General features: G+C 44.3%; 1 protein-coding gene across 2 annotated transcripts; it reads right to left on the bottom strand.

Annotated features, from left to right (window-relative positions):
* Positions 1 to 160: 160 nt before the first annotated feature.
* Positions 161 to 12,944, bottom strand: Lep (leptin). Of its 2 annotated transcripts, none has more exons than XM_013019968.1 (3): positions 12,930 to 12,944; positions 3,169 to 3,342; positions 161 to 943 (listed from the first exon to the last, which is right to left on the bottom strand). In XM_013019968.1, exons 2-3 carry the CDS (start codon positions 3,310 to 3,312, stop codon positions 587 to 589), a joined length of 501 nt encoding a protein of 166 aa, XP_012875422.1. In that variant the 5' UTR covers positions 3,313 to 3,342; positions 12,930 to 12,944; the 3' UTR covers positions 161 to 586. The 2 variants fall into 2 exon arrangements, with proteins under 2 accessions (XP_012875422.1, XP_012875423.1); XM_013019969.1 differs by lacking the exon at positions 12,930 to 12,944 and adding an exon at positions 12,833 to 12,859.
* Between the last annotated feature and the right edge of the window lie 13,797 nt (positions 12,945 to 26,741).

Here is a 26,741-nt window from a genome sequence, read left to right on the forward strand (position 1 = left end):
TCAACCACACTCATCAATGGAATTAGAAATAGCACCCTCCAAGAGTATTCCCCCCAGCCCTGGCTAACCTCAAAGCCTAGAAAAAGCTGGTGCTTTACTTCAAAGCCATCTAGAGTAAAATGCATGATAAATAAACAAATGCTTGTGTTCCTTGGGAGTTTCCAACTGTGAGGTGGATGTAGCCTTCATAGGGCTCCCTAGAGTTTTCAGATAGAACTTTGAGAATATCTAAAGGCTCTGAAGGGCCAAACAGGCCTTTGAAATCACCCTGGTCACAGTGAAGCATGCACAGAGAGATGGAACAGGGGATAGGGACGACTCTTGTCAATAGCTGAAGAATTTGATGAAAATTATAGGTACGATCCATGCTGAGCTGGTTGGGACTCCTTTGAGGTGAGCATGGAATTGTGTATAGAGCTTTGGTTTAAATAACATGGAGTCTTAAAGGATGGCTTAGAGGAATGACAGAAATGAACATAGTCCCAAATAAGGGGTGTCCCCATAAAGCTCTTACTTCCTGGAGACAGATGAAAGCCAGTCTCTTCCCTCCACGTGGCCCTTGGAAGGAAAAGTGGCCCTCAGGGCCTTAGCACCCAGGGTTGAGATCCAGCTGCTTCAATATGTTCTTCAGAGACCCCTGCAGCCTGCTCAGGGCCACCACCTCCGTGGAGTGGCGAAAGGCTTCCTCGACACTGATCAGACTCTCCAGGATCTTCATGTTACTCATCTGGGGCTGGGGGCAGTTCTTGAAGGAGGCCAGCAGTTGGAGAAGGGCCCGGAGGTTCTCTAGGTCATTAGATATTTGCATCGCATTTTGGGAGTACAACCTAGTGAGAATCTGTTGATGGACTGCCAGTGTATGGTCCATCTTGGACAAACTCAGAGCAGGGAAGAGGCCAGGAATGAAATCCAAACCAGTGATCTTCTGTCTGGAGGAGAGAGGCTGTTGTACAGGAAGAAAAAAGAGAGAAAGTGCTCAGAAAGCAGGCAAAGAAGCCATCCTTCAAAGTCCTCTGTGATCACCATGAGCGCAGAAGCTCATTCTCATGGCTGTATCCTTTTCCCTTTTCTTGCCTTTCCAGGCTCTTATTTTCTGTGCCCAAGTGATCACCAGACTGATTTCCTAGATTCCTGCCTATTCCAAACCATCCTATCCTCCACTTCCAACTACTCTTCCTTGGCCATTCCTTTCTTCAAATGGCCTCTGTGAAAAAACAGCAATAGCTCCCTTCTTATTTAGTAAAGTCTCTCTAACACTCAGCAGATTCCTTTCTCTTACTACTATGCTTTCCCCTCGCTCTGAGAGTTAATGTCATTTCTCTAGGGAGTACCCCACTTCTCTTCTTTGCCTCAGTGACTTCAATTACCAGGAAGGGCTCTCCTCATCCCAACAGCCGGTGACACTTGCTCTTGAGAGTACCCAACTTGGGATTCCCAGTATCTCACATGTAGCCTTGTTGAGTGACTATTTTTAAGGACTTCAGGGTTTCCTCTATGAAATACACAAGACTCTAGTTCTGGCCTGCTTCTGGCCACGTGGTTTCTTCCTGACTTCCCAAGGCCACTGCTAAGATACCCATAGTGGCCAAGAGATATAGAAGATCCCAGATTTTCTGCATTCTGTGTGTGTGTGTGTGTGTCTGTGTGTGTGTGTCTGTGTGTGTGTGTGGTTGCACTTGCTGTATCTGCTTTGTCTCATAGCAACTTGATAAAGACTATGTGATGTTCCAGTATCTAGATAATGATAGAAAAAAGCTGAGGAACCCACTTAAGATTTCACAGATGAGTTGGATGCCCATGACTCATACCTGTAACCCTAGCTACCCAGGAGGCTGAGATCTGAGGATTAAGGTTTGAGGCCAGCCTGGACAGGAAAGTTTGGGAGATTCTTACCTCCCATTATCCACCAAAAAGACAGAAGTGGAGCTTTGGCTCAAGTGGTAAGGCATCAGCCTTGAGTGAAAAAGCTAAGGGACAAGTGCCTAGGCCCTGAGTTCAAACATCGCTACTGGGGCACACACATACACACAAAAGATTGCAAGATTTACTTAGGCTTCTTCTTGTCAATTATAGACCCATCTGGGAAACAGCTGAAGGTATAGTCTGTCAGACCCCAGAGGAAGTCTAAGGTGGGCAATAACAACTGTTAATAAATACTCAGAGGCCTGATGGTGAAGGAGGGAAAACTTGCTCCTCATTGCTAGAAAGCAGGATAAGCTGTGATGAGAGAGGCCACAGCTAAAACTACAAGAACCCTAATTCTTTATACATCTAGAGATGGGGTAGATGCCTGGCAAGCGTGCTGCTGGGGATCTGCCCACTAGCCAATAAGACACAGGAAACTTTATAGCTTCCCCTGATGTCAAGGAAGATGGAGATGAAGGGAGGCAGAGGGGAGAGGATGAGACAGGAAGTGGTCAGTGATGAGGGAGGAAGCAAAGCTACTATACATTTACCTGCCACTGCACCTGCCTCAGCTAACCTTTGAGGTCTGGGGTTGCCATCATAGAACATTCTGGGGCTTCATAATATCAGAGAATCCTTTTCCTTCCTTCCTTCCTTCTTTCTTTCCTTCCTTCCCCCCTTATACCTATTCTGGGGCTTGAACTCACACTCTCATTTGGCTTTTTTGCTTAAGGCTATTGTTCTACCATATGAGCCATATTCCCACTTGCAACTTTCTGCCAGTTACTTGGAGATAAGAGTCTCACAGATTTTTCCATCTGGGCTGGCTTCAAGCCAAGATCCTCAGATTTCTTGGATTATAGGTATGAGCCACCAGCTCCTAGCTCTATGATTTCTTTTTTTTTTTTTAAAGGGGTTACAATTACGTAAGTAATTACGTAAGTGAGTACATCTTGTCTAACTTGTTACCCCCTCCCTCATTTTTCTCCCTCTTTCCCTCCCCCTCACCTACCACTATGATTTCTTTTTAGGCGGTAGCATATGGCAAAGTATTCTTTTTCTTACAATGGTTTCATAGTAGAACCACTAAAGAGAAACAACCAGAAAGAATGGCAGCCTTGTGCCTTGAAATCATCCTCAGGTTCCAAGGTGCCTGGCATTCAGAAGGTGCTTAATAAATATTTCTTGGATTAAGGAACCATCATAAGAACTATGGGCTGGCCCATAGTTCTATTTTGTTCCCCACTCCCTGCCCGTCCCTACCATGTGTGAAATGTCATTGATCCTGATGATAATGGTCTTTATGAGGGATTTGGCATCATCCTGGACTTTCTGGACGGGCACAGCTTGAACATAGCATAGATAGTACCAAAGCCACAGAAACTGGCACAGGAATCCCCAGCGCATTTTTTCAATCTCAGGATGAGTTTCTTGGATCTGAAAATACAAAGAACCACACATTACAAGAGGCTGGTATCAGAATAGATCCATCTGCCCTGCTACTAACCACATTGCCAGATATGGATAAAAACACTTTCTGCCAGAGCTATCATCTCCTCAAAGCCAAAGATTATTTGCTGTCTAGATCTAGATTAATAAAGCATGCCCTTGGGAAGAGGCATATTGCCCCATCCATAAAACCACGATAACATGTTTGTAGACCACAGAGCAGTGAGCCCAGGAGTGATCAAATTACCCAGTGGCCGTGATGGGGGTGGGGAGGCTTCATTGTGTGCTTCAAGGAAAGAGAACCAATTGATAAAGGCTCTGTTGGAATCTAGTCATTTACTTACTACAGAACTTTAGACATATCACGCAACCGCTCAAAACTCCACCTCTCTCTAAGCTTTTATGAGGAACAAATTAGATAATACATGAGAAAGAATGGAAGGGGCTTGTGAACTCAGTGTTTCATTTCCCTGTCATATAGAGATGTTACTTCCTTGCTCTTCCATTATTTTCTCAACAGCCTGCTGCTATGGTTGTGATGACCTTTCCCCTGGGGAACTTGAATCTAAGTAGAACTTCTCTGCCATGGAATAACCAGTCAGATGCAATGCTAGATACCAAGGAACCAAGGAAAAACTCCAGATCCTCCCTACATTCCAATGTCTCATGGCTTAACAGGCAAGGCAATGTAGAGCAACACAGGAAGGGAGAGCTTTGCAAGCAGGAGAGTTCCAGACAGTGCATGAGTCCTAAGGAGGATGCCTGGAAGAGAGGTCACCTTATCTGGAGATTAATGACCAAGAAGGAGTTAGGAAGAGTAGAAAGCAGTTATTGCAAGTGGCCAAGTGATCAACTGTAAATAGAGACAAGAGAGAATGCAACACTTTCACATAGAATACGTCAAACTTACAAAGTCACAGAGCTGTGAACTCTAAAATTAATAACATGCAGATCCTTGATTAAGAAGCTAAGTTTTAATGAGATACATGAGGCAAATGTAATAAAATCAAATGCATGCAAGTTTGTAGCCAGTGATCCATGCTAAGCATATGTGTATGAGCCCAAAATAATAATATGTAGGTAAATATTAGGGTGAAATTCTGGACATGGGAAGGAAGTTAACTGCTCCTTTTGTTTCTTCCTCATCTGGGTCATGATGGAACCAAGTAATACATTTTTTGGTCCATTAAAATATTAGTATAATTCATTTTTGGCAACAAATTAAAATAAGCAATCTCTTTATATATTATTTATAATGTTTAATCAAAGACATGTCATTGTTGTTGTTGTTTTCATCTGAATTTTATTACAGAGAAAAAAATGAGCCTCAGGAAGACAAACCAATTTGCCTAAAGTCAAATAGGTTAAGTGTCAAAGCCAGGATGTTTATTCAGCAGACTTGAATATACCAGTCCTTGGTTTTGCTTTCCAAGGTCATCTATGGCCTCAAATGGAAAATTTAACATGAGCCCATTCATAAGCTTTAAATAGTGCCATTCTGACTAATGTGTTGAAGTCTCATACCTTCTCATCCATCCCACCTGGGACATGTAAATGTTTCTCTCTAGTGTATCTATACTGTATAGATGACTTCCCCATTAGTCACTTAGTAATTGTCTCAGTTATTGGACCCACTGTAATGGTTTCATAGTGCTTGTATTTAAGTAACCCTTATTTTATAAAATAATGGCCCCAAAGGATGCATGAGACATGGAATGACAGAATAAATCTGTTCTACTGTAATAAGTGGCAATGATGCCGGCCTTACAGGGGATAATTTAGCAACATGGACTTCAGTCCTGCCAGAAATGTCAGGTATCTAATGGAGTCTTGCAATGCATCTCCCATACAGTACTATTTGTCTGAAATCCCAGCAAAGATAGGAGGAACCAGAAGTCTGTGTATCTTCCTGGATACAGTGACAGAGCTGTCTCTACTACTCTGATCAAAAGGGTAAATGAGAACCTGTGTAGCCCTTGTCCACAATGCGTGTGTCTGGCTCAAGTTTTGGGGAGTAAATGCCAGCTGTTGAAAAATTATTGTAATTGCTGTGCAGAGCTTGGAATGCTCAGGGCACACCACCTGTAGCCAGCTGTGAATCAAGTATTTGGCCCCCTGCCTCCCACAGGCCATCTCAACAGGGCACCTGGCATTTCTAAGTCTGTCCCTGAATCACAAGATTGCATTTCAGGATTTTCTAAGATTTATGTGCTGAGGATACCCTCCTTGTAGAGAAAATTTACTGTCTGATCAACTGTGGTCACATCACAGCCATTCTTACATAATGGTCACCCGCTATTGCCTGAATGGAAAACCAGGTTTACAAGCCCTGATAATATGCCTCAGTGAATGCTGAAAAGCAATAAAGCATGGAATTGAGTAACTGTTGCTGTAAGTGTGCCTAAGAGAAGAAGCCAGGCTTAGAGGCTGCAAAGGGGTGTAGGAATGGCAAATCCACCTGAGATCAAAGTAACGGTGAGTACCTGCTGCACCAACACACACCGCACACAAGCACACTTGCATCACACACAGAGCCACATCAACATATATAATCCTTTGGAGGCAACTAGTTATCACCTGAATTTCAATACCTAAGGAGTACATTGTTGGTTAGAGCCTGATAAGAGGAGGGAAAGTAGCTAGGAAGGGAAGGGCCTAGGGAGAGGCAGGATAATTCAAGACAATAAATTCAGCTTCATTGAGCTCCATGCCAATATGCAAGAATTACTCATCAGTGATTTGATGGCTGGCAGCTAACATACAGTGAGCAATAGCCATTGTGGGCCAGGTACACATATCAAAAGGACATAGAACACAGCAAATCAGGAATCAGGAATTGTGGAGGAAGGGGGGGCGCGGAGAACAGGGTGTAGAGGCTAAGGATTCCCAGGAGGCTTAAGTATATTTAAATAGGCCTAAGCCTATTTAATATCACTCTTCTCTCTCACCCCCTGACATTGGCTTTCCTACAGACTGCCTTTCTTCATAGTTTTGGACCAGAACAAGAAGAAAAGTTTACAAGACTCCTCCCCTACCCATAGCTGGGGGTAGAGGTGTGCACCTGTCATCCTAGCTACAGTAGGAAGCCTACAATAGGTAAATGGAAGTTCAGGCAGGTTCCCCAGGTAGGAAGTGAGATGCTCTCTCAAAAGGTAACCTGTGAAAAAGGGGCTGGGGGTATGGCTCAGCAGTAGAGCACCTCAGAGCAAGATGAGACCTTGAGTTCAAACAATAACACACACACACACACACACACACACACACACACACACACACACACACACCCTCTCCCCAGAAAATGGAGCTCCTGGGGCAGCACCAGTAAAATGTGGCTACAGATATAGACTTAAAGCGAGAGGGAGAGGCTTATATAACCATCCCATCAGCCCACCAGTTTCCCATCTCTGACTAGACCTAGGTCTAGGGCAGACTTTCTGCCCACATGGCAATTCTCCAGTGGGTATCTCTTACCCACCCTCTTTCTCTACAGATATGACCAAGCCTTTGCATCTCCCATCATGCTAATGACCGCCAGATGGGAGCTCCCTCATTTTCCTCCAGCCAGGGGCAGGCAGAACTAGTGGACCTTAGGTCAAGATGGGATGGGCAGGGATGTTGCCTGCTTCTCTACGTTCAGGGTGGAGGGCAGCTGAGCCCAGGCCAGGTCAGTCCCCTGACTTCTTATGTAGTGTTGGGGGGAAAGTTGGAATGACTCTGGGTCACAGAGCCATTCACTGGCAGAGGCTGCCTTGTACTCTGTCTATCTTCCTTGGTTGAAGGTACTAGAGGATACATAGCAAGGGACCTAGCACACTTCTTTCTCTCTTTTTTTAAAAAAAATTCAGCCATTTGTTTTTTACACCTTTCTCTCTGGTAGTTTTCTGCATACTAATGTGAATTAAATTCAGATAACATTTGACCAACAGGTATATGAAAAAATACTCAGATTTAAAGCCGGGCGCCGGTGGCTCAAGCCTGTAATCCTAGCTACTCAGGAGGCTGAGATCTGAGGATCTCGGTTCAAAGCCAGCCCTGGCAGGAAAGTCTGGGAGACTCTTATCTCCAATAAACCACTCAAAAACCAGAAGTGGTGCTGTGGCTCAAGCAGTAGAGCAGTTGCCTTGAGCTGAAGAGCGCAGGGACAGCACTCAGGCCCACAATTCAAGCCCCATGACTGACCAAAAAAAAAAAAAACCCTCAGATTTATAATCAGCAGAGAAATAAGATTCAAAACCATAATGAACTATCACTTCACCACAGTTAGAATGGTGATTGTCAGAAAGAGGAGAGGTAACAAATGCTGGTAAGGATTGGCAAATAGGGAACCTCATCTTCTATGTGTAGGAATGTAAGTTAGTACAGTTACATAAAACAGTATAGAGTTTCCACCAGAAAATGGAATTCGAACTACCAGCAGTCTCACTATTAGATATATAACCAACAGAAATTAACTTAGTATGTACTCCTATATTTATTACAATGCTATTTACAGCAGACAAAATATGATATCAACATTGGTGTCCACTGATGGATGAATTAATGGAGAAAACTCGAGTTCACATGCACAAGGGGATACTATTCAATCACAAAAAAAGAATGACATTCTACCATTTGTAGTACCATGGATGGAACTAGGGATATTATGTTAAGTTATTCTCAAAAAAGTAGAGAAGAGAAGCTTGGTATGGTGGGTCATGCTTGTAATCACAGCTACCCAGAAAGTAGAATAAGGAAGCTCTTGGTTCAAGGCCAGCTCAAGCAAGAAGTTACTAAGACCCCCCATCTAAACCCATGCTGGACATCTGGCATTCACCTGAGATTGGGAGAAGTAAGGACTGAGACTGACCTGGGAGGTAAGGGAAGAGAGAGACTCTCTCTCAAAACTAGCTAGAGCAAAAGGGGCTAGAAGTATGACTCAAGTGGTAGAGCACATGTTAAGAAAGCACAGAACTGTAAGGAGGAGGAAGAAAAAGAGGAAAAGAAGGAGGACGAAGATGAAGGCAGAAGATAAAACAAGGGAAGGAGGAAGAGGAAGAGGAGAAGGAAGAAGAGGAGGAGGAGGAAGAGAAGAAGAAGAAGGAGGAGGAGGAGGAGAAGGCGAAGAAGGAGGAGGAGAAGGCGAAGAAGGAGAAGATGAAGGAGAAGAAGTAGAAGAGGAAGGAGAAGAGAATAAACTATGGTTCCCAGAACCTGAGAAGGATGTATGGCAAGAGGACAGTTACTAGCTACAAGGACAGGAGGAATCATGTCTTAATGTTTTACAGCTTGGTAGCATAGCTATGATTGACCACAATTAATCAATTTTAAATAGCCAAGACATAATCAATATTAAAGTTCCCCAAATGAAGAAATGGTACATGTCTGAGCTGACTTGTGTGCCAGTTACCTTGATCTGATCATTGTCCATTATAAACATGAATTGAAATACTCCATCAATCAATGTGTACAATTACTGTGTGGCAATTAAAATATATTTCAAATAAAAATATTAGCTTGGGTAATATATTTGCTGTATTTTGTGAGAAAACAAGACCAGACTAGCCTGGGCTATGTAAGCAAGACCATGTCACAAATAAACAATTTACCTTTACTGTATGTGAACTGGAACTCTTGAGAGTTTCAGTTAATTTTCCCCCTTTTTGGTGGGGTGGGGGGATGGGTAGTACTAGAATTTGATCTCATGGCCTTGTGCTTGTTAGGCAATTAAACAGTATCTCCAGCCCATTTTGCTGTGCTTATTTTTTAGAGTCAAGCTGGGTTTTCTTTTTGTTTGTTTTGTGTTTTTTGCCTCAGGCCAGCCTGAACTGTGATCCTCCTATTTACACTTCTACCATTATACCCAGCTTTTCCTGTTGAGATGGAGTTTCAAGATTTTTCCCCCCTAAGGCTGGACAGCTAGAATTATAGGTGTGAGTCACTGGTGCCCAGTTTCATTTTTCAAATGTTGGCCAAAATACACAATTTTTAAAAGTCACTGAGCTAGCAGGAGAGATTCTCCCTTCTTTTGCAACGAAAAACTTCATTTGAGAAATCATGTTAACATACCTAGCTGGTATCAGGGTGTGGATGAGGAGCTTATATTCCTTCCATTCATCAGAAACTACTGGTCGATCTATTCTATCAAGGAAAGCAAATAGATTTCACAGCCAGTGTCAACTCTGATCAGTTTTTAGTGGCTCCCTGGTGCAGTGTAGATGGGTAATCTGCCGTTCCAGTTTGACTCAGAGGAAGATGGTGCCACCATTAATTATACACTTGTTCCAGCATTCATCAAAGGTCTGGCATGGAGCAGGTGTTTGTTATGTATTTGTTGAATGAATAAATGAAATATTGCCTATCCTTGGTCCTCATTGGCAAACAAAACAAAACAAAAAGTTAACCTACCTCTATGCCAGCTCACCTGCTCCCATGTGAATGTTGCTGTTGGAATTCACTTTTGCCCAACAGAAACTTCTAAGAAGCTGTCTTAATGGAGACAGAAAGTGCTTTAGTGTACAAATGTTCCTTTTCAGGTACTTTGGTCAACCCCATGCATTCACATGGCCCTGAGTTCTTTCAGCTGAGCTGGTCTCTGTCTGGACTTCCATCCCAACCCTTCTGCACGGTAAACTCATTCACAACCCCTTTGCACAGTGTACCCATTCACAAGCCCAGGCACTGCTCCTGCATTCTGGCCCTCCCTGGGCCTTGCAAGAGCCCTGTTCTGCCTTCCTGTCTTTCAATGGCTTCCCTGCAGAGTTAGGTCATATTCCTATCCAAGCTGCATACACAATATACAACAGATGGGGGCTAAATCTTCTGTGATAGAGGTGAAATGTCAGCCTGGACACTGATTATGGATTCAGATTCAGAGAGCTAACAAATACTAGGAAAGAGAGAAACATACAGGTTGCTGAGGAGCAAGGCTGCTGTCACGTGTGGAACAACTACAAAGGAGTCTGTGGGCCTGGGCACCACATATGCTCTATTTGACTATCATCTATCTATCTATCTATCTATCTATCTATCTATCTATCTATCTATCTATCTATCTATCTATCTATCTATCTTGTACTGTACTAGGCTTAAATGCAGAGCTTTATGCTTTTGCTTAGCCTTTTCATTCATGGCTGATGCTCTGCCACTTGATCCATGCCTCTAGCCCACTATTTTGTTGGTTAATTGGGAATAAGGGTATCATGGACTTTTCTACCTGGACAGATTTTTCACTGTGATCCTCAGATGAATGAAGGACTAGCTAGGATTAACAGCACGAGCCTCCAGCTCTAGGCCTTGTGTGCTGTTCTTAAGCAGAAACAACCTCTCTTTCCATTTCTGAGAGATCATTTTATGGAGAGAGAAGAATTTCAAGGTGCTCTTCCCAGAGCCACATGGATCTATGGTTTCTAAAATATTTCTTCCCAACCCAGCACAATGGAGATAGAGGCTACTGAGTGACTGGCAGCCAGATAATCTGGCTGGACTTTCCACTAATCCACAGGTGTTGCTCAGGAATGCACACCTATAGCTATTCCATCTCCCTGGAGTCCCTTTTCTATTCCTGGCTCCTATTTTCTCCTGGGGGCATCTAAGCTGGGGTAGGGCAATGACTAGGGCTATTTCAATGATAAGAGGTCTTCTAGATGGCTATCTCTGTACTCCGTGTAGGTCACTGAGACGTGAGGCATCCATCTGCCTGGGGGTGAGCAGCAAGCTCTCTGGTTCTGTCCTTAGCACTTGGAACTATTTCCTGGAAAAGGGGGAGGAAAGTATTTCCCACAGATACTAAGAAGAGTGACTTGGGGGATAGTACGTACAAAACACAAGAAGGGGGGCTGGGGGTTTAGCCCAGCGGAAGGGCACCTGCCTGGCGCGCGCAAGGCCCTGGGTTCGGTTCTCAGCCCTAGAAACACACACACACACACACACACACACACACACACACACAAGAAGGGTGTTCTTTGGCCAAATGGAGATGTTCTCCTCAGCCCAGTGTCCTCAGTTGCTTGAGAAAAGAAATAACCCCAAAGCATCCATTTCTTCTTTGCTTCTCTCCTCACCTCTATATGATAAATAATTGATACGGTCTTTGCCTTTCCCAGGACATTCAAGCAGGAACAACCAAGTCATTCCATCAAAATGTTCCCATAGAACCTTCTAGCAGGAAAGGGATTGAAAACTCTGTCCCAGTCCCAGTGGACCACTTCCCACCTCACAGAACTCTGTAGAATGAACATAATCAGAGCCAAGAGAGGCAACTGCTACCCAGCAGAATACCCAGACAGCAGTATCAAGTGCCTGCCCTCTGCTGTGGCCCCTGAAGACCATCTCCAACAGAAACAAATCATCTTGTTCTCTCTAAAGCAGACAGACAGACAGACACAGACACACACATCACACGCACATGTACACCCACACATGGGGGGGGCGCACATGCACCCCACTATCACTACCACCACTACCAACCAGGCCCCTCGTCTTACTTGATCTAGCAGTATTTAAAAGGTTACTGTTCAAAAGTGCCAGAACCTTTAAGGCAAACCACACACCACTAAGTTTAATACAAGCCCAGGCAGAAGGAAGGTTGGAGGAAGGGCTGAAAAGGGTCCTGGAGCTCACCTATTGGCAGTTATATTCAGCCATTTTGGTTAGAAATGCACAACAATATTTAAAAAAACAAGCAAGCAAACAAACAAACCGACCCTGAAGGTTACTTTTCCACAAACCGGACCTCTGTGCCCCAGAGACTTGTCACCCTGTGCCTCAAAGATGTGATTTATGCAGCTTTGCAACAGATATGGAAGGCCCTGGTAGTTTCTCAGGGACAGTTGGGTTCTTCCTGTCAGATTTTTTTTTTTTGAGGGGGTCGGTTGTGGGACTTGAACTCTGGGCCTGGGCGTTGTGCCTCACCTCTTCAGCTCAAGACTAATGCTCTACCACTTGAGCCACAGGGCCAATTTCAGTTTTCTGGTTATTAATTGGAGATAAGAGTCTCACGGAGTTTCCTGCCTGGGCTGGCTTTGAACTGCGATCATCAGATCTTAGCCTCCTAAGTAGCTAGGATTACAGGCATGAGCCACTGGCACCCGGCCTTCCTGGCCACCTCTTCCCCCACAGTAGTTCTAGGCCCAGATGTCAGCCTATGTGATCCTTCCCACTTCTTGATCGGGGGCCCACACTGGAAAACGAGGTCTGAATTCCTGCAGGCAGAGCAAGGCTCTCTAATCCGTATCCGACGCTTGCACCTGACTCCCATGCTTGACCAACTTTATTCCTTCCACATGGAACTGAGGCACCCTGACCTTCAGGGATCTCTCCTCCAGGGAATTCCCAAAGCATCTCACCTCTGCAGACTGGACGATCTCCTGCGGCCTTGGCTGTGCAAGGACAGTTTCCTGCCCAACCCAACCAGGAATCCAGCGCTCCCCAACTCCCGCAATGCTAGGAGTCAGCTCAAAGCCACGAAGTCCACAACCCAGCCCTCCGCACAGTCTCTCACCTGCCTCTGTTTCCCCCTCCGCGAAGTCCACAGAGGGTAGTGCTGGTGCCGCGACCTGCCGAGAAAAGACACAGTAGAGGAGGAGAGCGAGTCTTACCTCGCAGCTTCTGGCTCCGGGATTCCTATGGAGCTCCATGCCTGCCGGCCCCTCTTATAGCTGCCCGGCACCAGTTGTGCAACAAGTCTGGGCGCACCCCAAGCGCCTGAGCCCGCCCGCCCCGCCCCACGGGACCGAGATTTGCCCCCGGAGGCAGCGAGGTCAGCGCCGCGTGCGCGCCTCCGGACCTGCTGCGCCCCGGGGCCCCAGAGTCCCAGGCGCACCAATGGGAAATCCTCGCGGTTTCCCCAGGGGCTGTGGCGCGGCCCCGGTGGCTCTGGGGACCAAGCTGGGGTGGGGTGGGGTGGGGGTGAGGGGAGGTCGCGGCAGTGCACCGGTGGCGGGATCCGGGGCCGCGGGGAGCCAAGATGGGGAGCCAAGATGGGGAGCCAAGATGGGGAGCCAAGACGAGGCTAGTTCCTGCGCCCCCCCTCCCCCGACGGCCCTGGGCGCCTGCTGTGTACACCACAGCGTGGATCGCATCGCACCCCTTGCTCTGGAGGGCCCGCCATGGTCCGGAGCCGGTCCACTGCCCTGGGTTCTTTGGAAGTCCCTTGGGTCTTGGGTCTCCATCCTCAAACCCACGCTTCTTGTGCGCAAAGAAGGATGGCTTAGACGCCTTTTCCCCCCTTCACACTGCCTGTAAGGTGGTGGTTGTCCTCGGGTTTTGGGGGTGAGGAAACAGATCAGAGAGGTTAAGTGACTACCCATACAACCCCAGCTGGTTACCCGGTGGTAACAGTGCCATCAGTCCCTTTCTGGGGAGCAGAGCTGAGAGCTTCCCCCTACTCACACCCCCAAACAAGCCATCTGGGTAACAACCACACCGCGTGTTAGGTAGGAGGATGCAAAGTATATGAGTCTGATTGGGGACTGTCCATGAAATAGGAATGCTTTTTTACATAATCAGTAGTGAGGAATAAACAAACACACAAAAGAATAACAGTTCTGACCGGGAAAATGATAAGAAATTTAAATTTCAGAGTCTTTAAATAAAGTTTTGAATGTTGTCAGCCAAAAAAAAAAAGTTTCTCCCTGGTTGTATATAGATAGCGACATGAGACCTTCCATTTTACCTCGATCTGTAAAACATAAGTTCTCCAGCTAGCCTTTTAGAGAAGTTTGCCAATCACTGATCTCCGGGATGCCGGTACTACCTCATCTACTCTTGTATGCTTTGAGTCTTTCCAGCCCCTCCGTGGGGCTGGCTGGCTGTTCATCAACCCCTTTTCTAAGCAGCTCTGCTGGCTCTTGCATTCTATCAGTGAAGATGGCTGCCTGACCATTCTTCCTGCCAACTCCCCTTCCCCTGGCTGGGTTGGGTGCAGGGTTCATCTCTTCCCCTAAATTATAAGCAGGGAATTTGCGGGCCATGCAATTTACATTTGGCAGTCCTGGTACCTTCACAATGCCAATCATATGTGGATATCCAGGAAACATTTGCTGTACAGAACTGCAGGAATGCCACATACCACAGAGCTCTGTGTGTGTGTGTGTGTGTGTGTGTGTGTGTGTGTGTAGTGGTTCTAGGGCTTGAATTTAGGGTCTGGGTGCTGTTCCTTAGCTTTTTTTTTTTTTTTTTCTCAAGGCTAGCTCAAGTGTGACCTATAGCTCCACTTTCGCTTTTTATGGTTAATTGGAAATAAGACTGTCATAGACTTCCCTGCCCCAACTAGCTTCAAACCATGATCCTTAGGTCTCAGCCTTCCGAGTAGCTAGGCTTACAGGTATGAATCACTGGGTGCCTGACTCTGAGCTACTTTTTTTTTTTTTTTTGGTCGGCAGTGGGGCTTGAACTCTGGGCCTGGGCGTTGTCCCTCAGCCCTTCAGCTCAAGGCAAGCCCTCTACCACTTGAGCTACAGCGCCACTTCCGGTTTTCTGGTGGTTTATTGGAGATAGGAGTCTCACGGTCTCTCCTGCCTGGGCTGGCTTTGAACCGCGATCCTCAGATCTCAGCCTCCTGAGTAGCTAGGATTACAGGCGTGAGCCACCAGCGCCCGGCTCTGAGCTATTTTTTGACATGTCATTACCACACTATTCTTTGAGAAGTCTTCTAAGACCCTGAGATACTGGGAAGGTAGTTTTTTGGCTTGTGAAATATTCTGACAGTGATGACAGGATGTAGAGAACCAGAAAACCCAGGCCCACATCTGCCCTCCAGGCAACAGTCCAGTTACATCTGAGACTTGCTGATGGAAACTGCTCCCAAAGATAGTGCACTCCATGAGAGCAGTAGAGGTCGATATTGCTCTCTGTTAAACTCCCAGCTCACGGCCCAGTGCTTAGCCCAAAGTATTCATCTTTAAAACATTTTAATGAAAAATTCAAATATACAGAAAGCAAGCAATAGTATAAATCTAACAATTATCATGTTCTGTATTTGTTTCATTTTTCTGGCAAAAGTGTTTTAAAGCAAATTGCAATTATGCTGACATCTTTAAGAATAATAGTACTCTCTGAAAAAAATGAGAATTTTTATCTAACCATGCAACCATTCTCACACAATAGTAATTTCTTAACATTATGAAAGGCTAGTCTACAAATTGCCACAAATGTCTCATATGTCTTTTTTTCTTTTTCTTTTATTTTGTTACTTGTGGGGCCTGAACTCTGGGCCTGGGCGCTGTCCCTCAGCTCTTCAGCTCAAGGCCAGTGCTCTACCACCTGAGCCACAGCTACACTTCTGGTTTTTCTGCTTATGTGGTACTGAGGAATCAAACCTAGGGCCTCATGCATGCAAGGCAAGCACTCGACCACTGAGCCACCTTTCCAGACCTCATATGTCTTTTATAGTTGCTTTATTTAAACCTGGTTGTGTTGCTCTTAATTAGTGTTTATTCCATGGTGTTGGGGATGGTACCTAGGGCCTTGAGCATGTTCTACCACTGAGCTACAGACCTGTCCCAATAAATACTTTGTGAAAGACAGAAGGAAAGAAGGAAGGGAAAAAGGAAATGGAGTATTTATGGAAGCCAGAGATCACTAAACGTACACTGTTTGTATCTGTGGTAGTATCATAACAAACCCCACTCATTTATTTATGCATGCTAATTCAAAATTAGAATTAAATTAAAAATAAATGGTTGGCATTAGTTATCATTTAGAATTATGTAGCCAGAAAAAAAAGGAACAACAACTTAATGTCCAGTGTGGGAACTTGGTAAGAGTAGTGAAAAGTTCTATTGGCGCACTGTACAAACACTGAAAATTATGTTGTAAAATGGCATTTAATGCTACAGACAGCATTGTGTTTTTATTTATTTTTATTGGATTGGGGATTGAACTCAGGGCTTTGCATTTGTAGGCAGACACTCCATCATGTGAACCACTCCACCAGCCCCCAAGATACTATATTTTTAAATAGGAAAGAATGAGATTACAAAGTGGTAGATCTTTTCTGATCCTACATGAGCAGATATACACATATTCACACCAAAGTATAACGTCATTACTGAGAGTTAAGTTTGAAATGATTTTTAAAACATTTTCCTTGTGCTTTTCTGCTTTAAAATGTTACCTAGGATGGAAACTTTTTTGTTGGAGATGGAATCCAGGGCCTCCAGGAGCTTGTATGTGTTCTATCACTGAGCTGTACTCTAGCCCTGGAACTAACTTCTTAGAAGAGAAATATTTTTACATCCCATGAAAATAATAGCTTTCTGGTTTGTTTCATTTTTCATCTATAGGCTGAAGCACTTGGGTCAGATCAAGTTTTTCCTTGTCCCCAACATCTTTGTAACTTTGCTCTAGTGAAATATTTAACTTGTTTTCAGAACTTGGCAGCCTCTGGCTGACCCGTTCAGTCACCAGGTGAGTTGGTACCTGGGGATATTGCTTGAACTTAAGCAACCCTAGGGAGCCATACTGTGAAAATACAGATTGTCTGACTATCTATCACCTACCTATATATTTTGCCTTTGTTTGATTTAAAAAATAAGAACTAATGACAGTTTTTAGTTCATTTTAATTTTTTTCTCTCTCTCTGCTATTATTGGTGATTTGAATTTAGGGTGTCAAGCATGCGGCACAAACTCTACCACTTACCTGCACCCCCAAACCTTTCAAATTTTACTTGAAGACAGGATCTCACCAAGTTACCCAAACTAGTCTCAAACTTGCCATCCTCCTGCTTTGATCTCCCAAGTAGCTGAAATTGCAGGCATGTACCACTGTACCCAGCTTTAAATACAAGTTCAAAAGGGACAAAAGGACACGAGTGATTTAGTCTTCTCCAAGTCCTCCTCTCCTTAGAAGTAACCATAACTGCTGGGCGCCAGTGGCTCACGCCTGTAATCCTAGCTATTCAAGAGACTGAGATCTGAGGATCACGGTTCAAAGCTAGCCCGAGCAAGAAAGTCTGTGAGACTCTTATCTCCAATAAACCACTCAAAAACCGGAAGTGGCACTGTGGCTCAAGCGGTAGAGCGCTTGCCTTGAGCTGAAGAGCTCAGGGACAGCACCCAAGCCCAGAGTTCAAGCCCCAGGACCGACAAAAAAAAAAAGTAAGCATAACCACCAGGCGCCAGTGGCTCATGCCTGTAACCCTAGCTACTCAGGAGCTTGAGATCTGAGGAGTGAAGTTCAAAGCCAGCACTGGCAAGAAAGTCTGTGAGACTCTAATCTCCAATAAACCACTCAAAAACCAGAAGTGGAACTGTGGCGGTGGCTCAAGTGGTAGAGTGTTAGCCTTGAGCTGAAGAGCTGAGGGACAGCGACAGGCCCAGAGTTCAAGCCCATGACTGACAAAAAAAAAAAAAGAGAAAGAGAAAAAGAAGTAACCATAACATTTCTGTCATGTGATTCCAGGACTATTCTGGCTCCTTCACATATGCATTTTTCAAAAACTCACATAATTAATATCTTACTATTCATACTACTGTTCCTGCCCTTATCATTAAAATTGTGTTTTAGAAAATTTCACCAGTGGCTCACGCCTGTAATCCTAGTTACTCAGGAGGCTGAGATATGAGAATCTCGGTTCAAAGCCAGTCCAGGCAGAAAAGGCCCTGTGAGACTCTTATCTCCAATTAACCACTCAAAAACCAGAAGTGGAACTGAGGCTCAAAGTGGCGAAACACTAGCCTTGAGCAAAAGAGGTCAGAATGCCCTGGCCCTGAGTTCAACTGACAAAAAAAGAAAGAAAAAAAGAAAATTTCAAATATCTGTAATACACTTACAAGAAAAAAAGACATAAATATCTCTGTGTGTCATTATGATGCTTCAACTATTACTAATTTTATGTCTTTCTTTCAGTATATCTAGCATATAATTTCTTACCAGTGCACACAAACTGGGACCTATCTTTTTAAACTCCGTATGTACTCCATTTTTGGAGCCTTCATAATCTATCTAACCATATTGTTACATACATAATATTGTAATTAATATATTTAAATGGACTTATTTGAGCACTATGTGAGCCTATCTGTGGGAGAAATTCTGATACGTAGAATTATCAGTGGAAGGTATGCACAGTCAAAAGAAAAATATATTGCCAGGTTCCATTCCTTGGAGATTGCATCAATTTGCATATGCAATGGGCTGCAAATGATAATGGCTTAAATATTAGCAACATTTAGTTATCTCTTCTAGCCAGGAGTCTGGAGGTAGGTATATGCAATAGTGCACGGTGGCATCATAATGGGTCCTCCACCTCCTGGTCTTCTCTTTACCTACATCCCTATGTTTATGGCTTCCTGGTTGCAAGGGGGATGCAAGTATCATGTCCCCACACCAGTAGGAAAGGGGCAGGGGCAGAGGCTACACATTTTTTCTTCTTGAAGTGCTTTTAGTTAGGGCAGAGAAGTAACACATTTTCTTACTTCTGCAAGAGTTGGGACATATGCCCACCACTTGACCAATCACCAGCACAACACAATATGATTGCCATGGCTTACTTGGACCAATCAGAATTCTTTCTGTAGGATTGGGGTAGATGAAGGGATGCCCCAACTTATAATGCTTAGTATATAGTAGCTGCTTCAAATACACTACCAGGTGTGTTCCAAGTGGATGAAGGAGGAAAGGGTTCCATGGAAGAGAAATAGCCTTTGGGCACAAAATAAATAGTGTTTTCACTGCTCAAACTGTACTGTATTATCACATTTCCAATAGGGGTGAATTTATTAGTAAATAGTAATACTTTAAAAATCCCGTTTGCTTGAGTCCTGACAATCTTCACAATCTTAAAAAAAAGTAATTCTAATTTTAACTAATAAGGAAGCAAAGACAGGAAGACCATGGTTGAAGCCAGCCTGGGCAAAAATTGGCAAAAATCTTATCTCAAAAACAAGGTGAGTATGGTGATAAGTGCCTGTTATCCCAACTACTTGTGAGGCAGAGAGAGGAGGATCACAGGAGGTAGAGATAGGAGGATCGTTGTCCTAGACAGGCCCCAAACAAAAGTGAGAGACTATATCTGAAAAACAAACTAAAAGCAAGAATACTGGTGTGTGGCATAAGAAATAAGACACTTGTCAAGAGTAAGGCCCTAAATTCAATCCCCAGGACTGCAAATAAATAAAGAATACATTTATATATATATATATATATATATATATATATATATATATATATAATCTGATCAGATTTTTTCCATAGAAGCCACCGAAGAGTAGAGAAGGTCATTTCCATGTTATGCACAGGAATCTGAAACCCAGAGTGGTCAAGGGACTGGCTGCACAAAATAGGGGTAGAGCCTACATTTCCAGTCACCCAGACTGTCCTCATCTTTGCCTAAAATTTTCTTCTTCCAGACACAAGAAAAAGAATATCTCTAGATGACAGTGTTATCAGTTGAGATGGCCCATGTTTGACAAAGATTTAGTACCCATGAGCCACGAGGTATGCTAGGGTCTGAAGGTCACCTCATAGGTTCCCAGGTTTTGTGGAGTTCCTGATGGCACCCTGTCAAGGGAGAAGACTGACAGGTGAAGGTTAAATCTCATCTGACTTCACATCATCCCAAGAAGCTGCTCATGTGTGAAATATGCCATTCACCCACATTGAAGTGGGTTCTATACAAGCCTGCAGATAGGACTAAAAACAATTAGATGACTCAATCAAATACTGGGACTGTATTTTCCAAAGTTAAGTGTGTGCATAGGTGTGATTGTGGCAGGGGAGCTGGTTGGTTTTTTGGGCATGATTAGCAGACAGCTTGTCAAGGGCAAAGACCTCACTGTTCCCAGCCTAACATGGCGGAACCTGATGTAGAAAATGCTTGTGCGGATGCTTGTGAAGTGGGTGCTTCAGGAATGGCTTAAGTTCCCTCTGCTAATGCCTGCTGTTCTTCCTGCTGTCATCTATTACAATATCCCCACTTATTTCTACAGAGCAGCAAGCAAAACCTACAATTGACCTACCAATTAGTCAATTCCTTTTCTATCTGTCTGCTTATCTGTCTGTCTGTATATCTGTCTCTGTCTGACTGGCTGGCTATCATCTCTCTGAATCCATCATCTGTATTAATCATCTATCTGAGATGGGTCTTGCTCAGGCTGGTCTTTAACTCTTAGGTTTACGCGATCCTCTTATCTCAGCCTCCCATGTAGCTGAGACTACAGAAACATATCATACAAAGAGTTGTTCTATCATCTTTTAAACTATTTATTTGTCTCTCCTGGCACTTGAACTGTGGGCTTGGGAGCTGTTCCTGAGCTTCTTTTTGCTCAAGGCTATTGCTCTACCACTTGAGCCATAGTGCCATTTCTGAATTTTTCTAAGCAGTTTATTGGAGATAAGAGTCTCATAGATTTTCCTGACCAGGCTAGCATTGAACCATGATCCTCAGATCTCAGCCTTCTGAGTAGCTAGGATGACCAGTGTGAGCCATTGGTGCCTGGCATTAACTATTTTTAGAATATTTTAGACCTACATGAATGTTATCAAAATACTACAAAGAATTTCTATCTATCCAATTCCTAGTTTCTTATATTTGACATCTTACATTAGTTTAGTATATTTGTCAGAACTAATGAGTCAATATTGACACAATATTATTTCATTAGAGACCTTATTTTATTCAAGATTCTTCAGTTTTTCCCTAATGTCCTTTCTCTATCCAGGATTCCCAGGATTTTCTCCAGCCTCCACCATTATGGGAGTGAGTTCCTTGGAATCAAGACTATCCATGCCTGTCCTGTTCCAATCCAGGGGCTGATAGGCAGAAAGAGTTCCATAAACTGTTGAGTGAAGCTATGAGAAATGCTTGTGGTTTTAGTTTTTAGCAGGGCCTGGCACATGGTAAGCCTACAATAAAGATTTATGGAATAAATGCCCAACTAAACAGGACAGTGACTTTGTGTTAACATTTTCACACAGCCTGATGCAGACTGTGGCTTGTCAAAGCAGAACAGGGCCAGGAAGATGGGGCTGCCAGCTGGGCTGCAGATGGACAAACAGCCACACTCCAAGGTCTTCTGGCCTCCATGGGATCATGCCCACACTTGGCAGTCGGTCACAACTCTTAAATCTTTTATTTCTCAATTTTTATTTATTTTATGGTACTGGGGTTTGAACTTAGGGGCTCATGCTTTTTTGCTTTAGATATCTGACAGGGAAACGCTCAAGGTTTTGTTCAGGGACAGCCTCAGACTCTGATCTTATACCTATGGCTTCCCACATAGCTGAGATTACAGGTGCAAGGAACTATGCCTGACTTCCCTACTTCTCAAGTCTATCTAGTTCTGCCTGATGGCATTGTGCATTAATAAATAATTCACTGTGTTTGTTTAACTCTGCCTCAAACTGACTTCTCCATTTTGCTCAACTTGGGCAATTTGGGCCCAGGCTTTGTGCTCCCAATGGGTCTCATAATGAGGAAGGAGAAAAGACCAGAACAACTTTGGACATACACACACCTACTCTTTGTTAAAAAAAAAAAAAAAAGGTTCTTTTCCTGGGCTAGGAAGGTGGCTCAGTGGTAGAGCGCTTGCCTTGCATGCCTGAGGCCCTGGGTTCGATTCCCCAGCACCACATAAGCAAAAAGAAAAAAGCCGGAAGTGGTGCTGTGGCTCAAGTGGTAGAGCGCTAGCCTTGAGCTGAAGAGCTGAGGGACAGCGCCCAGGCCCAGAGTTCAGGCCCCACGACCAGACCCCCCCCCAAAAAAAAGGTTGTGCTCCTTAATGAAGAGGATCCCGGGGAGCTCTACTTGGACTATATTTTCCAAAGTTAAGCGTGTGTATAGGTGTGGGGTGGGTAGTTAGTTCTTTGGGCATGTATGTGGTCTATTAGGGGACAACTGGTCAAGGGCAAAGACTTCACTGTTCCTGGCCTGGTAAACTTTGTTCCTTCACCCCACAGACTGGTGCTACCCACTTGGTAAGCAGGATTTAAGTCTGGCTAAGGAGGTGAGTGAAACTTTGTGCTGATCTCTGAGTGGGCCAGTCAACTTAGCTGTGTCTCAGTTCCCTCAGCAGACCTTGACTACTGGATTTAGCCAGGGGGTATTAGGAAAATGAGAAAGCCAGGGGCCTTACGGTTCCCAACCATGCCCTAGTCCTGGCTAGTCCTGTGTGTGTGTGTGTGTGTGTGTCCCAGGAAGGAGCCATATTGATTGCACAGCATTAAATTTACCTTCTTTCCTTTCCTCTAGTCTTTCCCTTGTCTTGTCTCTTTCCCCTATGTTTTCTTCCCCAGCCATGATGGCCTTATCTGAAGAAAATAATGGAAAACACAACTGTAATTTTTAGTGAATGTTTTTTTCCCACACCCTTTCTCCTTCCATCCATGTATCTTCCCTCTCATTGCCCTCCTCCTCAAATAGTTAGCGAATGTTTTATATCTCTATCAAGACATCTATAGCCGAACCTGGGGAGTTTCAAAGGTGGTCTTCATGGTGTCTCTTCTTCCCATCAGCAAACAACCTATAGAGTCATAAGTTATGTCACAATGGTTTGTGACATACTTGAAGCATCAACCATTTATTCAGCTCATAGTTCTATAGGTCAGAAGTTTGACTTTACTCCTATGACTGGTGGGTGACTGGCTGTCAGCTGAGATGATGAGGGTGACTGGGTGACAGTTGCTGGGTTCCTAAGAGCAGCAAACGAGGGCAAATCACCATCTACAATCTCTTCTCATGTATTCATCATGCTTGTTATTTCTCATTGACCAAGACAAGTCATATGATGAAGCCTAAGGTCAGCATGCAAGGAGACAACCCAATAGCAGTGCTAGGGGGAGGTGTGAAAAGATTAGGAGTGAGTTACCACACAAGAGAATGCTCATTGCATCAGGAAAATATGAGCCAACAGAGTCAGCACCAGAGACTAAGTTGTCCAGTGAAAAAGCACAAAAGGCAACTAAATAGGGGTCTTGAGAGGATCAGTAAAAGGGAGCTTCAGGGAGTGACAGCAAAGATGCTTATGAAGAAATATAATGAGGTGCTCAATTTTGAAAAGCAAGTGGGAGCCATTGAAGGCCTCAGAGTGGATTCCCATGGTCAAATCACCATTTTGGGAGAGTCAACTGGTAGAGAAATAGAGGAAGGAATTCAAAAGAAGAAAACTAAAATCCAGGTGACAAATGATAAAGAACCAGTTAATCACTCATTTGTTTATTTCTTCATTGGCTGAACCAAGAAGCTCCCAGGGAAGTTCCATTGCACGCTGTCTGGGCCCTGTGTTAGATCCTAGAATACAAAAGCAAGTGTGAGGCAGTCCTGAGTCTCAGCAGTGGAGTGATGACGGCAGAGGACAGACCCTGCCACAGTTAACAGCCCCCACCAAAAATAATCCCCATTTAATCCCTACTGTTAGATGCTAAGAGATAGGATCAGGTGGGGGCATTTAAGAGAAAATTAGGTGGTCATGAAGGCCCTGGTTTGAGTAAATAGAATAGATCAATCCATTCATGAGTTGATTAAGATGTTGGTAGATTATCTGGTGGTGGGAGTGTTGAAGCTATTACCAAAGTCATCTAACTCTATGTATTGTATGTGTCCCTCTTATAGATAATGCTCTGTTGCCTGGGACTGTACAATTCCTAAAAGCAAAAAGGCCCTTATTGGATGTGACCCCTTGATCTCCAAGCTTTAGAAACATGAGCTGATATTGTGTACTGGTGGCTCACACCTGTAATCCTAGCTACTCAGGAGACTGAGATCTGAGGATCGCTGTTCAAAGTCAGCCCAAGCAGAAAAACTTGTGAGACTCTCATCTCCAATTAACCACCAGAAAACTGGAGGTGGAGCTGTGGCTCAAAGTGGTAGAGCACTAGCCTTGATCAAAAAGAGCCCAGGCCCCTGAGTTCAAGCTCCACAACAGACAAAAAAAAAAAAGAAAGAAAGGAAGAAAGAAAGAAAGGAAACATGAGCTAAATAAATCTTTATAAGTTATCCAGACTGTGGCATTCAATTATAGCGCTGATTCTGATCATTTTAAAGGAACACCAACTGCTAAGCTGAATGACCAAGTTGAGTGCAAAAAGAAATCATACTGGCACCAGCTTTCCCAACTGCCACCCAATAGAGTCCTGTCAGACCTGAGGAGGTGAGTAAATGTGGTAGGATGGAGAAACAATGGGCCTAAGAGACTTGTGGCAAACATGGTTGCTTAGGACACTGGATTACAGACGTTTGCTCTCAATGAAAGGTGTTAAAGTTCAGGTGAGGGACCAACAAGGGAGCCATGGATCCAGGCATCATCTACAAAGACCCGAATGACAACTTCTCATGAAGCCAGAGTTGTGGGGGCAGCAGGCTAAGGCTCTGTGATCTGCAAGGTTTTGAGCAGATTCAGATGCAGAAGAGAGATGAAAGAAGGGGGGTGGTGATGGGAGTTTGCTAGTGTGAAGATCAAATGGGGCTCTGAGGAAACCACATGAAATAGAGGCCCCTTGGAGCTTAGCAGCCTACACAAGGTTGGAGAGTGAGTCTCCCTGGAATGGATCAGGAATAGTGATTTTCTCTTCCTTTAATTATTTAATTTGCCCAAATAATCATGTTCATTGCAGATAATTAGAAAAAGTGGAGAAGCAAAGCCATGAACAATCATGTGTAGTTGCACCATGCTGAGATACCCCTGTTCATCGCTCTGCACTGAGCTGCCCAGACTTGGTAACAGCCTCTTACATCCTGGGTTGGAATCCTGCCTAGAAGCCCTGAGGAAAGAATAACAGACAAGAAGCTGACTGAAGAAGGAGGCTCGCCATCTGGGCTGTACGCTTTTTTCTCTCACCTGCTTGCCCTTTCCTACTGGAGCAGAAGGACGTGGGCCATAATCCTTTGTAGACCTGGAACCTGCAACCCAGGGCCAAACAGGCATTTGCAGAGATACATGGGGAAGCAGCAAGAAGCCTAGAGTCCTCCAGAAAACAGAGACCTCCCACATCCGGGGGCTTCCCTGGACTCATAATCACCCACAGATAAGCTTCCAGCACTCTCTGCCATTGGCAAGGGAGGTGGGTTTCAAGTGCCTGGGGTGTAAGCTCCCAGAAAAGCGAGTGTATTCAGCACAACACTGGGGCCTGTGTGGTCCCACAAATGTGAAGGACATGGCTCATACTTTGGAGGAATCCAGTCTTCTAGGAAAATCTTCAAATCTCCATGGAAACATCACCATGACAGCAATTCTCAGCCAGAAAGGCTTGTGTGGCATGGCATCTCCAAGAGCTGGCCCGGGGACCACGCTCGCTGGGTGGAATCCTGGCTTCCACATTGATTAATGTGTGACTTTAGGTAAACTGAGTATGCTCTCTTTGCCTCATTTGTAACAGAAGCATTACAGTAGTACCTCATGTGTTAGAAGAATCATTTGGATTATTACAAGTGAAATACCCTGCAAGTGTTAATTATTCATCAGAGCAGGAGCGTTGGAAGCATTGGCATCGCTTGCTATGTTTGCGCCAGGCAGCCAGCAGGGAAGTCATTCCAATGTCCCTGCTCAGCCTAGTGGAACTCAGTGACCAAAAATATTCCATCCTTCCTGCTTTTACGCAACCATCAGTTCTGGTTTGTCCCATTATGATGTGTAATGGAGCTGAGGAGTCAGAAGATCTGTCCGCCCAGGGCTGAGGCTGCCAAGTGCATTTCTCCTGCAGCTCCTGTTGCATAAGCTGCAGGGTGGCTGCATGGCCCCCTGGGGATTTGAGCTTGGCTGAACAGCTGGCCCCAGCAACCAGATGCTGCTCTCTCCCCCAGGAGGCCTGCTCCAAGGCCTGCTAACCTCAGCCAGCAAATCTAAACCCAGAATCCTTGTCCTGTGCCTAGGAGGTGTCACTTAAAAAAACAACAACAACAAAAAAAACTAGAGTATCTTTTATTCTGGTATACAAGTAATGAGCAACATATTTTTTTGGGGGGGAACATTTGGAAAATTCAGATATCTTATAATTCTACTCCCCTGAAATCATGAATGTTTTATATTTTTGATGCATTAACTTTTCTCTCATCCTTGTCTCTCTATTTTCTATCAGAGATAGGATTATATAGTACCTATTATCTTGCAATTGTGGTAAATCTCTTTCCATGTCATTAGATACTCTTTCATGGTGTTATTTATAATGCCTGCATTGTGGAAATATGCTGTAAATTATTTAACCAACCCCTATGGTTGAAAATTTAGAGCATTTTTCAATGGTTTTCTTTCCTCTCATAAACAAGGCTCTCATGCATAATCGTGTAGGTAAATCTCTGCAAATATTCATGCTTATTTCCTTAGGATCAGTTCCAAAAGTCAGTTAAAAGAATGCATATTTTTGAGGGCCTGGATACCTCCTCTGCAGGCTGTGGGGTGGGTGGCCGAGTGATGGCTTTTCCACTGGAGGACCTGTGGACTCATATTCAAGCCACTTGCAGGGAGCTGAGGACT

The sequence above is a fragment of the Dipodomys ordii genome, unplaced genomic scaffold (assembly GCF_000151885.1).
Source record: "Dipodomys ordii isolate 6190 unplaced genomic scaffold, Dord_2.0 Scaffold48, whole genome shotgun sequence".
Classification (NCBI taxonomy): domain Eukaryota; kingdom Metazoa; phylum Chordata; class Mammalia; order Rodentia; family Heteromyidae; genus Dipodomys; species Dipodomys ordii.

Bases quoted from the DNA above. Each gene is read 5' to 3' on its own strand.
- Lep (XM_013019968.1), bottom strand. From the start codon at position 3,312: ATGCGCTGGGGATTCCTGTGCCAGTTTCTGTGGCTTTGGTACTATCTA. The intron at 944-3,168 runs GTAGGGACGGGC...CCTGTACAACAG, and splicing joins TCAATGACATTTCACACATG to CCTCTCTCCTCCAGACAGAA.